Here is a 12,081-nt window from a genome sequence, read left to right as displayed (position 1 = left end):
CCGTAAGCGCGATCTGTCGTCATCTTACGCCATTCACATCTACTTGTATCTCAGATCCGCACTCTGACTAAGGCGACTACAGCTGTCCATTTATATATCGCTGACTTCTCTCCTTGGCCACTTTTGACAGACTGATAGTGTCTCTGCGTCTTCCCTGTACGACCCGCGCCCTACCCCAGCTAACCCACCATGACAAACAACGCAAACGATCAGTTGCTAGTCGCGGAAGGACCCAGCCCAAACGGCCACGCTGGAGACGGCGTCCAAGACCATCGAGATAGCTTTGCCACACGAGCGATCCATGTCGGCTCGGCGCCCGATCCTGTCACCGGCGCAATCATTCCTGCTCTCCACACCGCGACGACCTACAAGCAGTCTGGAGTCGGCAAGCCTATCGTAAGTGGAGTACAGGTAGCGCTGACGCCCAGGGCGGTCATGACTACTCTAGAGGATCCAATCCTACTCGCAACTCCCTGGAATCTCTCTTGACATCGCTAGAGACATGTCCCGACTCGCGGACTTCGGTCGATGGACACGATGATGCCTCAGGCGGCGAGGCGCTGGTGTTCGCATCGGGATCAGCGGCTACAGCAGCTATGTCCTACTGGGCTAGTCTGCAGCGGAGCGAAGGTGGGGGCGGCGGTACGGACGGGGTCAAAGGTGGAGGGGGTCATGTGCTTGCCGTGAATGATTGTGTAAGTTCTGAAGAGATAACGCTGACGGCAGTATGGCGGTACAGCTCGTTTCCTCTCGCGAGCTATACAGGCGACCGGCGTGGAGGTGACCTACCTAGACTTTGAGGCGGCAGGGGAGGAAGGGATCCGAGCGGCGATCAGGCCGGACACTAGGGTGAGCACACTGTTGAGCTAAGCTTACCGTCAGCTACTCTGGCTCGAAATCCCGACCAACCCCCTACTCCTCGTTCCTCCACTCCCGCTCATCGCCAAGATCGTCCACTCCTTGCCCGCCGACACCCGCCCCCTCATCGTGGTCGATACAACCTTCCTCTCCCCATTCTACACCACGCCTCTGGTCCCCGTCACGCCCGATGCGCTTCCCCTGGCAGATGTCATCCTTACTTCGCTTTCAAAGTACTCGTCGGGCCACTCGGACATCATCCTTGGCTCCCTGACGCTGTCGCCCGACTTGGTCCGCTCACGCCCATACGTCCTGCAGGGGTTACGCTTCCTCCAAAACTCCTTCGGCGGTGTTCCTTCTCCTCGAGACTGCCACCTCATGATCCGCAGTATCAAGACGCTGGGCGTGCGAGCTCTCCGACACGGACTCAACGCGCTCCGGGTCGCCGACTGGCTAAGTCGACACCCAGGCGTCGAGGATGTGCGGTACCCCGGCCTGGCGACCTCGGTAGCGTTCCATCAGATCGAGAGCCTGCTTTCGGCAAATGCGCGAAAGGAGCTCCAATATCTCGGGTGGAGCTTCCCATATCAGGCTAGCAAGGGAGGCAAAGAAGGGATGTTGGCGCATACCCGTACGCTAGGCGTACCCTTTGGCGGGATGATTGCGTTCAGGCTAAAGGGGGCGGACGAGGAGACGACGGGCAAGTGGTTGACCAGCTTGCGATTGATCTCGCTTGCAGAGAGTCTCGGCGGGGTAGAGAGCTTGGTGGAGGCTCCTTACGGAATGACGCATGCGGTAAGTCCACCAGAGGGTAAAAGTTGTCAGTAGCTGATGAGCAGTCTTTGCCGGCAGCGACGAGGGAGAAGCTGGGCATCACGCCGAGTCTCATTCGTCTGTCAGTAGGAATTGAGGATGTGGATGATTTGATTGCGGATCTGGAGCAGGCGATGGAGCGTATGTAATGCCACTTATAGGCTGAGTACGATGGGTGCCGGTTGTAAGTATCATGTATGGACTATACCCACCAGGCCCATATAGCCCAGTATAGCCCGAAGCCCAAGGCTTGAAACTGAGGAATGTCAAAGTGCCACATGGGAATTTCCCGCTATCGTCGCCAAACTCCGCGAAAAAGCGTTGTAATCCGTGCGTCTCGTTGTCAAGCTGAGCGATGATTTGGTTCCGTCGCTGCGTTTTCGCTGAGCCTCGACTCGACTGACTGAAGCAATCTCTCCTCCCTATACATCCTATTCTGTAGTGGTCAAAATGGTCCGATACGCCTCAGCACACGTCGTCGCTACCAACCCGGAGAAGTGTACGTTGATATCGAAATCAGCTCGGGAGGATGGGGAAGATGGAAGGATCGAGGGAGATGGGATGGATCAGGCGTAGACGGGATGGTGTGGTCTGGATGGGATGCGGAGGGCGAGGAAGGGATAAGGTAGTATGGACGAGGCGCTGACGAATTGCAGTCGCGAAGGCTCGGGGAGAGTATGTCCGAACCCACTTCAAGAACATGCGGGAAGTGGCTGCTGCCATCAGCGGTGAGTTGTGTTTGGCAGCTCGGTCAAAAACATGGAAGGCGTAATTCGCACGGGGAGGGCAGGAGGCGGATAGGGAATCAGCCAGGTGTGAACAGGGAAGGCGTTTGCGGGCTGTTGGCGGAGGAGGTTCGGACTAAACAGGGCGAAATGCTGATTTTAGGTCTGTCATTGAAGAAGGCGTACACCTACCTCGGCAACGTCACGGAGCACAAGCAGTGCATTCCCTTCCGCCGTTTCGCCGGAGCTGTCGGCCGGACTGCCCAGGCTACCGAGTTCAAGACGACCAAGGGTGAGGGGAACCGCTGCTGGAATTGAGCTATAACTGATATCCAGGTCGTTGGCCCGTCAAGTCGGTGCACTTCATCACCCGTCTCCTGAAGAACGCCGAGTCCAACGCCGACGCCAAGGACCTCGCCGTCGATGAGCTCATCATCAAAAACATTGTCGTCAACCAGGCCCCCAAGACCAGGCGGAGGACTTTCCGTGCTCACGGTAGAATGTAAGTCTAGCTTTCGGTGTGTTGGGGTAAGCTGACGTATCAGCAACCCCTACCAGGGCCACCCTTGCCACATCGAAATCATCCTCTCCGTCCCTTCCTCCGAGGTCGCCCGCTCAAAGGACCTTGACGTCGCCAGCTCTAGCAAGAAGGGCAAGAAGATCCAGGCTATCGAGGCATAGAGGGGTTTTTAGGGGCGGCTGTATGTATGGTTGATCAATCACGACGGATGTGATGGGTTGCTATGCGCTTCGGACTGTTTTGGGGAGTGAGGCTTGTTGCGGTCGTCAACGGAGAGCTGGCCCTGGCGTCGCGCTCTGTTTGACAAGTACTGATGTCTACTTCTGCTACCGGTGTGAGATGCGAGGCGAGCTCAAACCTCAGACTCCTCCGCTCAAACCCGCAAGCCAGTCCCTTGCCTCACCCTGACGACTAATTGCGCAGGCGGTGCGACCTGACGCGAGCTCAATCCTTACATCGTTGCGCTCAAAGCCATTGTCCACACCGATGACCTCTCCTGCTACTTCTAACGCTCATATGTGCGAGATGGGACGAGAGCTCAGCCCTTCAGATCTTCCTGCTCGACCTTATTATCCGTACCCGTCGCCTCTTCCTTTTCCTCCTCCTTATGGTCCAGCTTGCGCCAACCTGACATGCCAAACAGGACAATCAAGCACGCTGACATCAGCATATGCCCACGACTGCACACTTACCTAACACCATGTACCCCGCGCAAACCCAAAAGAAGGCTCGTAGTCTTTTGAGAATAGCCTCATCCTGCTGCGCCGCGCTGAGGGTATCCATGCCAAAGGCGCGTTCTGCGGACTTTTGTACCGCGTCTCTGACCACAGTGGCGAGAGCGAGCCCGACGACAAAGCCGAGACGGCAGGACGTTTGAAAGATGGCTTGGTCAGCTCGTCTCGAGGGTTGGCTTAACTGATGCGACGCTTTGGTCTTGTCTGTCATCAGCTATAGCAGTAGGAAAACTTACGGTGCTGCGGTCTGGGAGATGATGGTGGATCCGGCGGCGATGATGCTGGGGTCAGCTCTCTCCTGATGTGGACTCACGCATCAGTACCGTAGGCGATTACTAGGAACGCCCAAAGATCGGTCTTCCAGTATGCCCACCCGACATCGCGGATTGCGAATAGGATCGAAGATACACTGATCAGCGGCCGCCAGAGAGAGACTCACGATGACACGGCACAGCAGACGAAGATCAAGAGGCGAGGCGGGACATGACTGATTGTCAAGGCTACTAATACCTACGGTCAGTCGGCCCGGCTCCAACTCACAGCTGCGACGGTCCCGCTGAAGAAGGTCACGCTGAGCTTGAGTCCAGCCTCGAATGGGCGCAGCTTGAGGATATCAAAGTAGAGATAGCTGATACCGACAAAGATGGACTGGTATCAGTGGAGATCGCGCCGCCACTCACGTCGGTAGATGCCCAAGTTGCGAACGCGGCGAGGAAGATGGCGATGATGTCTCGGTTCTTGCGCGTGAGGAGCGTGGCGGGGATGAGGGGTGGTGGACTGTGGGTGAGGGACAATTGGCGTTGGCGAAAGACAAAGCCGACGAAGAGTGTAGCTGCAATAACCAGTAACGCAGGGAGGTCTGATCAGCACTGAATGACTGTAACCTACAAGCTACCTTCCAGCCCTGAGGGGACGTCTGAGCGATCGTCAACGTCAAGAGAACCAGGAACAGACTGGAACCGAGGAGGCCGGCACCGAGTCAGTCGACCAGGCGGAGGGTCTTCAGCGTCTCCAGCGGCTGATCGGCGGGGACGAGAAAGTAGTTTATCGCGAGGGGGAAGAGGGACATGACTGCGAGAGATAGATAGCAGGCGCGCCACGTCCATCTGCGTCAGCTCTGATGGCAGATTGACGTACTGTAGATATTCGAGGAATGCACCCGCCAGGAGCTGACCACCTGCTGCCCCCGCGGCACCGCCACAGGTGATTCCCACGAAGGCTAGGGTTCTCGGCCGACCAGCAGGATAGAGTACGCCGACTATCCCTGCAGCCGCAGGGTACATGAAGGAGAGGCAGACTCCCGTCAGTGCGCGAAAGACGTTGAGGGAGGCGAGATTCTGCGGTCAGCTTGGTCGGTCAAGGCTTACTGGCATGAAGACCGCCGCGAGATTGCAAACGAGATGACCGGCAAGACCGAGCAGGAGGCCCCGCTTGCGTCCAAAGATGTCGCATAGTCAGCCCGCGATGAGCTGGAAGCAACCCTGCGGTCAGTGCGGGACGGCATAGCGCTTACCCAGATGAGGACAGTGGAAGATGCGATCCACTGGGCGTCGCCAGTGGCGAGACCCAGCTCGCGCTGTATCATTGGGAGCGCGAAGGAGGTCTCCAGGATGCCCGCGGACTGAGGTCAGCGAGACACAGAGGTGGAACCTACACCTAGTGCGTATGTGATCAGCATTCCGACGCCCAAGACGATCAGGCGCGTGTTGGATAGCTCGTGAGCGGGTTGAGGAGTGGATTGGGACATTTGGTTGATAGTCAATGAGGAAATGTCCCAAGCTATGAGTGAGAGTCGGAGTGAGAGGCTTTAGTATGTATGGACTAACAGTCTGGGTACCTCGAAGGCATGCCGCTCGTCAGTCTTGTGTTAGGAAGCTCTGTCAGTGCTGACCTACACACGCGATCAAAGGCATGTAGGGACCTTTGGTGCTGGCGTACACAGATCGCACCGACACCTCTTTGTTTTGCGAGGGCGATCATGTGTGCAAAACATAGATTGCGGTGAACACGTCATGCTCTCGTCGGTTGTAGCGTTCCGACCGTATATCCATCACTTACACTACAGCTACACTACTCGTTATCCTCCTTGATACTCGTCGTCCTAAACATGGCCAGTCCCGGCGACTTTTTGAACCCCGGCTGATTATTCCCATAATTGCTCGTCCCTTGGGGTCCCGGCGCCGTGTCCGAGTCGTTCGTGGCGTGCTCCGCAAAGCGGATGGTCCGGCTGTTGGTCTCCGTCCGCGTGAGGTCCAGCTGGGAGCGGGAGGAGTTTGGTGGAGTGGAAGATTCGCCTTCTTCCACTTTGGCGGGCTCGTTATGGTCCCGCCCGAAGAGGCGGTTCCGGAGACCCGAAAAGGCGCCTCGGGCGGGAGCGGGGGTGGAGCCGAATGCGACGCCTCGGGAGGATTCGTCGGCGGGTGGGGATGGGGGTTGGCTCATGGCTTGACGGCCGTCAAAGTCTGACGATAGGCGGTCGGATTTGGAGAGGTGATGGCGGAGGTTGCCCACTTCGTGCTCCTCGAGGGACTGATGGTGCGTGAATTTATGGGATTGAGCTTCCCGCTCCTTGCTAAAGTGGTGCTTGACCATTTCCACCTCGACCTAAAGTTAGCAATGTCGAGTGTTTGCTCACCTCTTCACCCTTGCGTTTTCGCTCGATGATTAGGTCGTCCCCCTCGCGGTACTCGGCGACAGGTGGGGTGCCCGGCTCGTTGTCATCTTCGCCGGCCCGCTCGCCGATCGCTCCTTCTGACCCCTCCTGCTCGTCCTCTCCGCTGTCGCGGGATGACCGCTGGGACTTTTCCCTCATCTCTATATCATCTCGGCGCGTCCTATCGCTCGACGACTCGCCAGTGCTGGAATGGCCCAGCTTTTCCGTCTGCCGTACCCCCGCGTCGCCCTCTTCTGGGTCTTCGTCCCGGTTGACAATGATGGACTGGCCGGGTTGAACGTGGCGGACTTGGGATGTCCAGGCGGGTTGATTGTCGCGCATGGAGGGTTGACGGGACCAGGTGTAGGTGATGGAGTGGACACGGCGTCCGAGCGAGAAGAATGGGATAGACAGGCCGTCTGATGTCAGCGGGGTTGATACGAGACTTACGAGACAGGACCGAAGATAAGACGAGGAAGAGGGTGATGGGGCTGATGATTTCTCGGATTCGGTCGACCTGGGCTGTGTCGGCGTCGGGATCGCCGTAGGGAAGACTGTGACGGGCGAGGGTGGAGATGAAGACTGCGCCGACTCCCATTGGGCCTGATGTCAGCGGAGCTAAAGGGCGACTTACCGAACCATCCGGTGAAGCAGGCCTCGCGGAAGCTTTTGATGTCGGGCATCAACTTGTATAATGCGAGAATACTGGGAAGTCGGCGCGCGAGGAGGATACAGATGGCAAGGACAAACAGCCGCCACCAGTCGAGGCCGAGTTCGTGATTGTTGAAATCAGGGAACGGCAGCAAGGCGCCGACGTAGATGAAGGCGGCGGAGTTGAAGAGTAGATCGACAACGTTGGAAAATACGGCGTCTTCGGTTTGGCGATTAAAGTAACCACTGCTGTTAGCTTGAACGATAAAGGACTCACTTCCATGCGAATGCGCATCCACAGGCAAAGGCGGAGAGCAAATCGTCACTACCGAGGAGGACGGTACCGCCTGGGGTTAGCTCGCTCGCGAGAGGACTTACCCATTGACAGCAGAGCCAAGCTGACGTATTGCGCGACGAATGATTGTCGGTCAATGTATTTGCGCTCTTCGGAAAATTGCATGACCTTGCGAGCTACCCATCCGATCAGAGAGCCAAGGACGGTACCAAGGACGATCTCGTACGCACTGAATCAGCTCCGTTATACTGCGACCTACATTGTGGCGTAGAACCATTCGCCAACGGCGTGTCCTGGACTTGCGTCGAGGGTGAGGTAGAGCGCAATGTAGAGGAACGGGAATGCGGCACCATCGTTGGACCCAGACTCTGCGGAAAGCATGTGTCGGATATGCGCGGGTACGTGATTTTCGGCGTACGTCCCCCCGATGACGGACTGGGCGAGAATGGGGTCGGTGGGAGTGACTGCAGCTGCGATGAGGAGGCAAGAGAGGAATTTGAGCCCGGGTATGAGTGCCCACATGAGGAGGGCGGAGATGAACCATCCCCACAGCATGCAGGGGAGGAGAAGGACGATCATGGTTCGCCAGTGCCGCAGCATGTATTTCTGATATCAGCGGGTTTGGAAGCATGCTCACCTTGGGCAATTCCACACCGACTGCAAAGACAGAGATGGCAATCACCACCCGAGTGATCTCGAGGGTGATCTCATCCGTCACGGCGTGATCACCTCCGCCCCACGAGTAGGGGTCGATAAGGTTTGCGACGTGCGGGCCGAGGATGATGCCAAATAAGGTGGCGATGGGGGCTTCTCCGAGGTACATTTTTTCCTTGAAGAAGGCAGAGAACATGCCAAAGACGACGGTGAAGCCGCCGAGGAGGGTGTATGCGAGATGGGCCGGGGTCACCTCGAATGGGTAAAACCCGGTATGTGCGCCTTCGTCGACCGCCATGGTGATTACTGGATGGTGGAGGGTGTTTGACTGTGGAAGATGGCGCTGAGGCTCATGTGTGATAGCGCTGAAGCTGCCTGTCTGTATACAAAGAGTGAGTGGCAAGATAAGCTAAGTAAGAGGTTGAGGTGAAATCTGAATCGGGACACCGCCAAGCAAACACGCACGGAATGAGATGAGGTAATGAAAATGTTCACAGCTGCTACTCGTCCATCCATACATCATCATGGGTAGAAAGACCAAAGGACAAAAGACACCCTCTTATGGGATGGCAGAGGGGAGTAGCAAGGGGAAGCGGATGGAGAGCTATGAGGATACGCTCGAAGAGGGGGGCGTGGATGATTGTGAGTGGACTCGAGGCAAAGCTGATCCCAGTCATGTTCAAGCGAGATCAAATCATGTTCAATCCAAGGGACGAGGTTTTGGATGAGGATATTGCGGATGTCGGCGAGGAGGTGATGGCGATTCCAGGGAGGAAACGCAAGGATCAGGTGGAAGAGGAAGAGGAGGAAGAAGAGGAAGAGGTCTTGCCGAAGCAGCGGAAAGCCAAAACCAAGGCCGACGTCAGTGGCAAGGGTCGGTTCGGTAAACCCATCGTCGACTCGGACGCTAGCGAGAGCGAATCAGGATCGGGATCTTCATCGGAAGAGGAGGAGGGATGGGGACGGCAATACTACTCGGTCCCGTCCACACGGAGGGAGAAGGAAAAGGAGGGAGATTACGACGAGAAGCGGGAGGAGGAACGCGAGCTAGAAGAGAGGGAGGTGCGAAGGCTGCAGCGCAAGGCGAGGGAGGCGCTAAAGGCGGAGGATTATGGGTTGGAGGATGAAGAGGTGCAGGAGGAGCGCCAGGAGGTGGAGGAAGTGGTTGCCGTGCCGGAGAGTACCGACCCGGCGGTGCTTTTAACCTACATGGCAGTGCACGAGCCGGTCAGGCTGGCGCTGGCGAGGGAGTGGCCACTGGCGGTTCAAAAGCTGGAGAGGACGCAGAAGGGGATCAAGGCGATGGAGGCGGATTTGGAGGGCCAGTTGCACAAGGGGCTGGGATGGTTGCATTATCGTGAGTGGATGTTTGGACGAGCTGATTCAGAAACTCTTCTTTCCTATGCGTCGACTCTGGCCTTCTATCTTCATCTCTCGGCGCTACCACCGGCTCAGAGGCCCGACCTCCCCATCCTACAACGCCTTCTCGAGCTCAAGAAGGGTCTCGCTGATCTGGAAGAGTTGGACTTTGACGCGGCGTCGGATGACGAGGAGGACCCGCTCAGCGAGAATGGATGGGCGACGGATGAAGAGGAGGAGGAGCTGCAGGCATTGCTCAAAAAGAAGGAGCTTATGGAGGAATTGATGGGTGGCGAAGAGGATGAGGATTGGCGGGATGGCGGATTGGAGGATGGGGAGTTGGATGATCTTATGGCGGATGCCGAGCCGGAACCAAAGCCAAAGAAGAAGAAGGCGAAGAAGGCGAAGAAGGCGGAGCCAGTGATGTCGACCCTGGAGGAACCTGCGTTCTTCAGCTCCAAGGCGGCTCCGGCGGCCGATGACGAGTACGACCTCGGCGATCCTACCTCGCTACTCGACGCGGACGCCGAAGACAAGGATCGGCGGAAGCGGTCGCTCGCATTTCATACGTCCAAGATTGCGTCCACCGCCAATCGTCGCGCGGCGGCGAGAGAAAAGCGGTCCGGCGGCGACGAGGATATTCCCTACCGGGATCGCCAGGCGGGCAGGGATGCGGCGCTGCGCAAGCAGTCGCATGAGGTCGAGTCGGAGCCGCTGAGTCTGCGGGATATGACGGATGGCGAAAAGAAGCGGGCGCGGGAAGTCAGGGATGAGGATGGGTACTATGATCTGGTCAAGCGGAAGAAGACCGAGGCCAAGGAGGAGCGGGCGGCGAGGCACGAAGCGGGAGAGGCGGAGCGGTTGCAGGGTTTGAGGGAGATTGACAAGGCGTCGGGCGAGGGGCCGCGGTCGTTGACACGGGCGATTGAGAAGAACAAGGGGTTGACGCCGAGGCGGAGCAAGGCGGGGAGGAACCCGCGTGTCAAGAAGCGGTTGGCGTATGAGAAGGCCAAGCAGAAGGTTGGGAGTCAGCGGGCGGTGTACAAGGGTGGTCAGGCGAGTTTGGGGGGAAAGTATGCGGGAGAAAAGACCGGTATCAGTACGGTGGTCAAGTCGAGGCAGTTTTAGGTCAGGTCGAGGCGATTGATGTGCATAGCTACTTCTTACGTGAACTAGGTGGTGGTCTGCGCTTCTTGAACAGGCCCGATGTGTCTTTGGGCTCCTCCTTGACCGGCTCAGGTTTGACCTCCACTTGTTGCTGCTCCTCTTCATCCCACGTCCCGATGAACTCCCCTCCTGACGGGTCCGCCGCCGCCCAGACGCCCCGCTCCGACGTTGCTTCCTTGACCTCTGCTTTTATCTCCTCCTTGACCGCCTTGGCCTTGCCCTTGATCGCCGAGCGCGGATCCCAATCATCCTCCGCATACGGATCCTTCTTCTTTTGTATTCTGAACCCCTCGTGATTGTCATCGTCCGGATTGTACTCGCCCAGCTTCCGCTTGCTCGAGCTGGCCTCGGCGGGTTCGGTATACTGCCCCGTTGGCTCATACTCGACCGTCTCCCATCCGCCTACTTCCCCAGCTCTCCCTTTGAGCTCCTGCTCAATCTCGTAGGAAGTCTTCTCCTCATCGTCGAATCCAAGGTCTTTGGCGGACGAGTAGTTGGCGAGTTTGTCGGCGGGACGAGAGGGTTCGCGGGGGCGGTGTGTAGCTTGGGCGCGGAGGGCGTCGAGAGTGGAGAGGCGTGATGCAGAGGCGCCAGTCCCGGCTGCGGCCTGGGGTCAGCACGAATTGGGGGTGGACTCACAGCTTCTATTCTGGCGATTTGTACCGCCTCCTCGGCCTTTTCAATCTTGGCCTTGTTACCGTTGCGATAAAGGTCCCGGATGAAGCGCTCTTTGTTGCCAGAGTGCTTGAGACCGGTCTCGTGCATGCGCCGGGACTGATGTCAGCTGGGTCAACGGGAGGACCTACGGGTGCATCATCGCGGATGAATATGGAGCAGTATTTGCACCAATATTGCTTTTTGGAAACCCAGTATCTGTATAATCAGCAATGTTTTTCAGCGGGAAGACGGCGGGCGTACTCTGTCATGGTGTAGATGTCTAGCTGGAGGAGGGAGAAAGAGTGATCTTGCAGATCAGTCATATTAGCTGTTGGGTGGCGATAGCTGTGTTTCCCACGGTAGTAATTCATAGAGTCCCCACTTTCCCCACTTCAGTCACCCCTCTGAATAGAGTATAGACCATGCAGCTATGTACAAGACTATGGACTCTACAAATCAAGAACGACCAGTCGTGAGCGAAGTATCATCTGCAATTAGCACAATCCCTAACAAAACTCACGATCGTAAAGCCGCTCGCAAAGAGTCAACCGACATCCTCTCCAATTTATCGCCAAGCGCGGTCAAGGTGAAGCCCTGCTTCAATCGCCAAGCCTCCAGCACCACAGCAGCTTCTTTGCCCGATCCCTTGTAGTCCACCGCCAATTCCTGTACAAGATCCAGTATGTCCGCTCGTCGCCGATGTACCGTGACCTGGGACGTCCTGTGCGTACTGAACTTGGCATACGGATTGAAGATCTCGTAGAATGCCCGTGTGGGTGCGGAACCGTTCAGTCCGATGGTATATTGCGTCCAGAGGTCGGGTACAGTTTTGATTGTGAGGTCTGGCGGGAATGAAACGTGGTCCATGATGGTCGGGCGTGGACCGGAGGCGCGCGGTTTCTTGGCTGGCGGAACGTCCGGAGAGGATGCCGATGAGGAGGATAAGATCATAGGTCGAGCTGAGGGTATGGGAATGCTTGGTGCGGCCGCGCTCG

At 57.3% G+C, this 12,081-nt stretch overlaps 6 protein-coding genes across 6 annotated transcripts; 3 read left to right on the top strand and 3 right to left on the bottom strand.

Moving 5' to 3' along the window:
- Positions 1-189: 189 nt before the first annotated feature.
- On the top strand, positions 190-1,820 carry MKK02DRAFT_16495 (pyridoxal phosphate-dependent transferase; the record flags this gene model as incomplete). Its single annotated transcript, XM_053085644.1, has 5 exons — positions 190-396; positions 429-695; positions 727-849; positions 883-1,653; positions 1,698-1,820. 5 exons carry the CDS (start codon positions 190-192, stop codon positions 1,818-1,820), a joined length of 1,491 nt encoding a protein of 496 aa, XP_052944544.1.
- A 301-nt stretch (positions 1,821-2,121) lies between these two features.
- Positions 2,122-3,077, top strand: MKK02DRAFT_16137 (60s ribosomal protein l17; the record flags this gene model as incomplete). Its single annotated transcript, XM_053085583.1, has 5 exons — positions 2,122-2,170; positions 2,328-2,399; positions 2,560-2,688; positions 2,733-2,898; positions 2,942-3,077. 5 exons carry the CDS (start codon positions 2,122-2,124, stop codon positions 3,075-3,077), a joined length of 552 nt encoding a protein of 183 aa, XP_052944543.1.
- An 882-nt stretch (positions 3,078-3,959) lies between these two features.
- On the bottom strand, positions 3,960-5,397 carry MKK02DRAFT_34299 (major facilitator superfamily domain-containing protein; the record flags this gene model as incomplete). The annotated part of the gene is made up of 10 exons (XM_053088898.1): positions 3,960-4,059; positions 4,090-4,160; positions 4,191-4,298; positions 4,331-4,509; positions 4,539-4,566; positions 4,639-4,756; positions 4,788-4,987; positions 5,018-5,080; positions 5,164-5,271; positions 5,305-5,397. 10 exons carry the CDS (start codon positions 5,395-5,397, stop codon positions 3,960-3,962), a joined length of 1,068 nt encoding a protein of 355 aa, XP_052944542.1.
- A 614-nt stretch (positions 5,398-6,011) lies between these two features.
- MKK02DRAFT_3559 (Sodium/hydrogen exchanger family-domain-containing protein) lies at positions 6,012-8,174 on the bottom strand (the record flags this gene model as incomplete). Its single annotated transcript, XM_053089212.1, has 8 exons — positions 6,012-6,254; positions 6,286-6,722; positions 6,754-6,906; positions 6,938-7,200; positions 7,232-7,301; positions 7,333-7,478; positions 7,509-7,855; positions 7,887-8,174. Coding segments are annotated over 8 exons (1,947 nt in total), but the record flags the coding sequence as incomplete, so codon positions are not given.
- Positions 8,175-8,427: 253 nt separating this feature from the next.
- Positions 8,428-10,390, top strand: MKK02DRAFT_27920 (Sas10 C-terminal domain-containing protein; the record flags this gene model as incomplete). Its single annotated transcript, XM_053087437.1, has 3 exons — positions 8,428-8,545; positions 8,577-9,260; positions 9,291-10,390. The coding sequence occupies 3 exons, from the start codon at positions 8,428-8,430 to the stop codon at positions 10,388-10,390; spliced, it is 1,902 nt and encodes a 633-aa protein (XP_052944540.1).
- Positions 10,391-10,418: 28 nt separating this feature from the next.
- MKK02DRAFT_16402 (uncharacterized protein) lies at positions 10,419-11,301 on the bottom strand (the record flags this gene model as incomplete). The annotated part of the gene is made up of 3 exons (XM_053085626.1): positions 10,419-11,029; positions 11,065-11,203; positions 11,236-11,301. Coding segments are annotated over 3 exons (816 nt in total), but the record flags the coding sequence as incomplete, so codon positions are not given.
- Between the last annotated feature and the right edge of the window lie 780 nt (positions 11,302-12,081).

This window comes from Dioszegia hungarica (genome assembly GCF_025882075.1).
Source record: "Dioszegia hungarica strain PDD-24b-2 chromosome Unknown MKK02contig_11, whole genome shotgun sequence".
Lineage (NCBI taxonomy): Eukaryota > Fungi > Basidiomycota > Tremellomycetes > Tremellales > Bulleribasidiaceae > Dioszegia > Dioszegia hungarica.
This window is presented reverse-complemented; position numbering and strand designations above follow the sequence as displayed.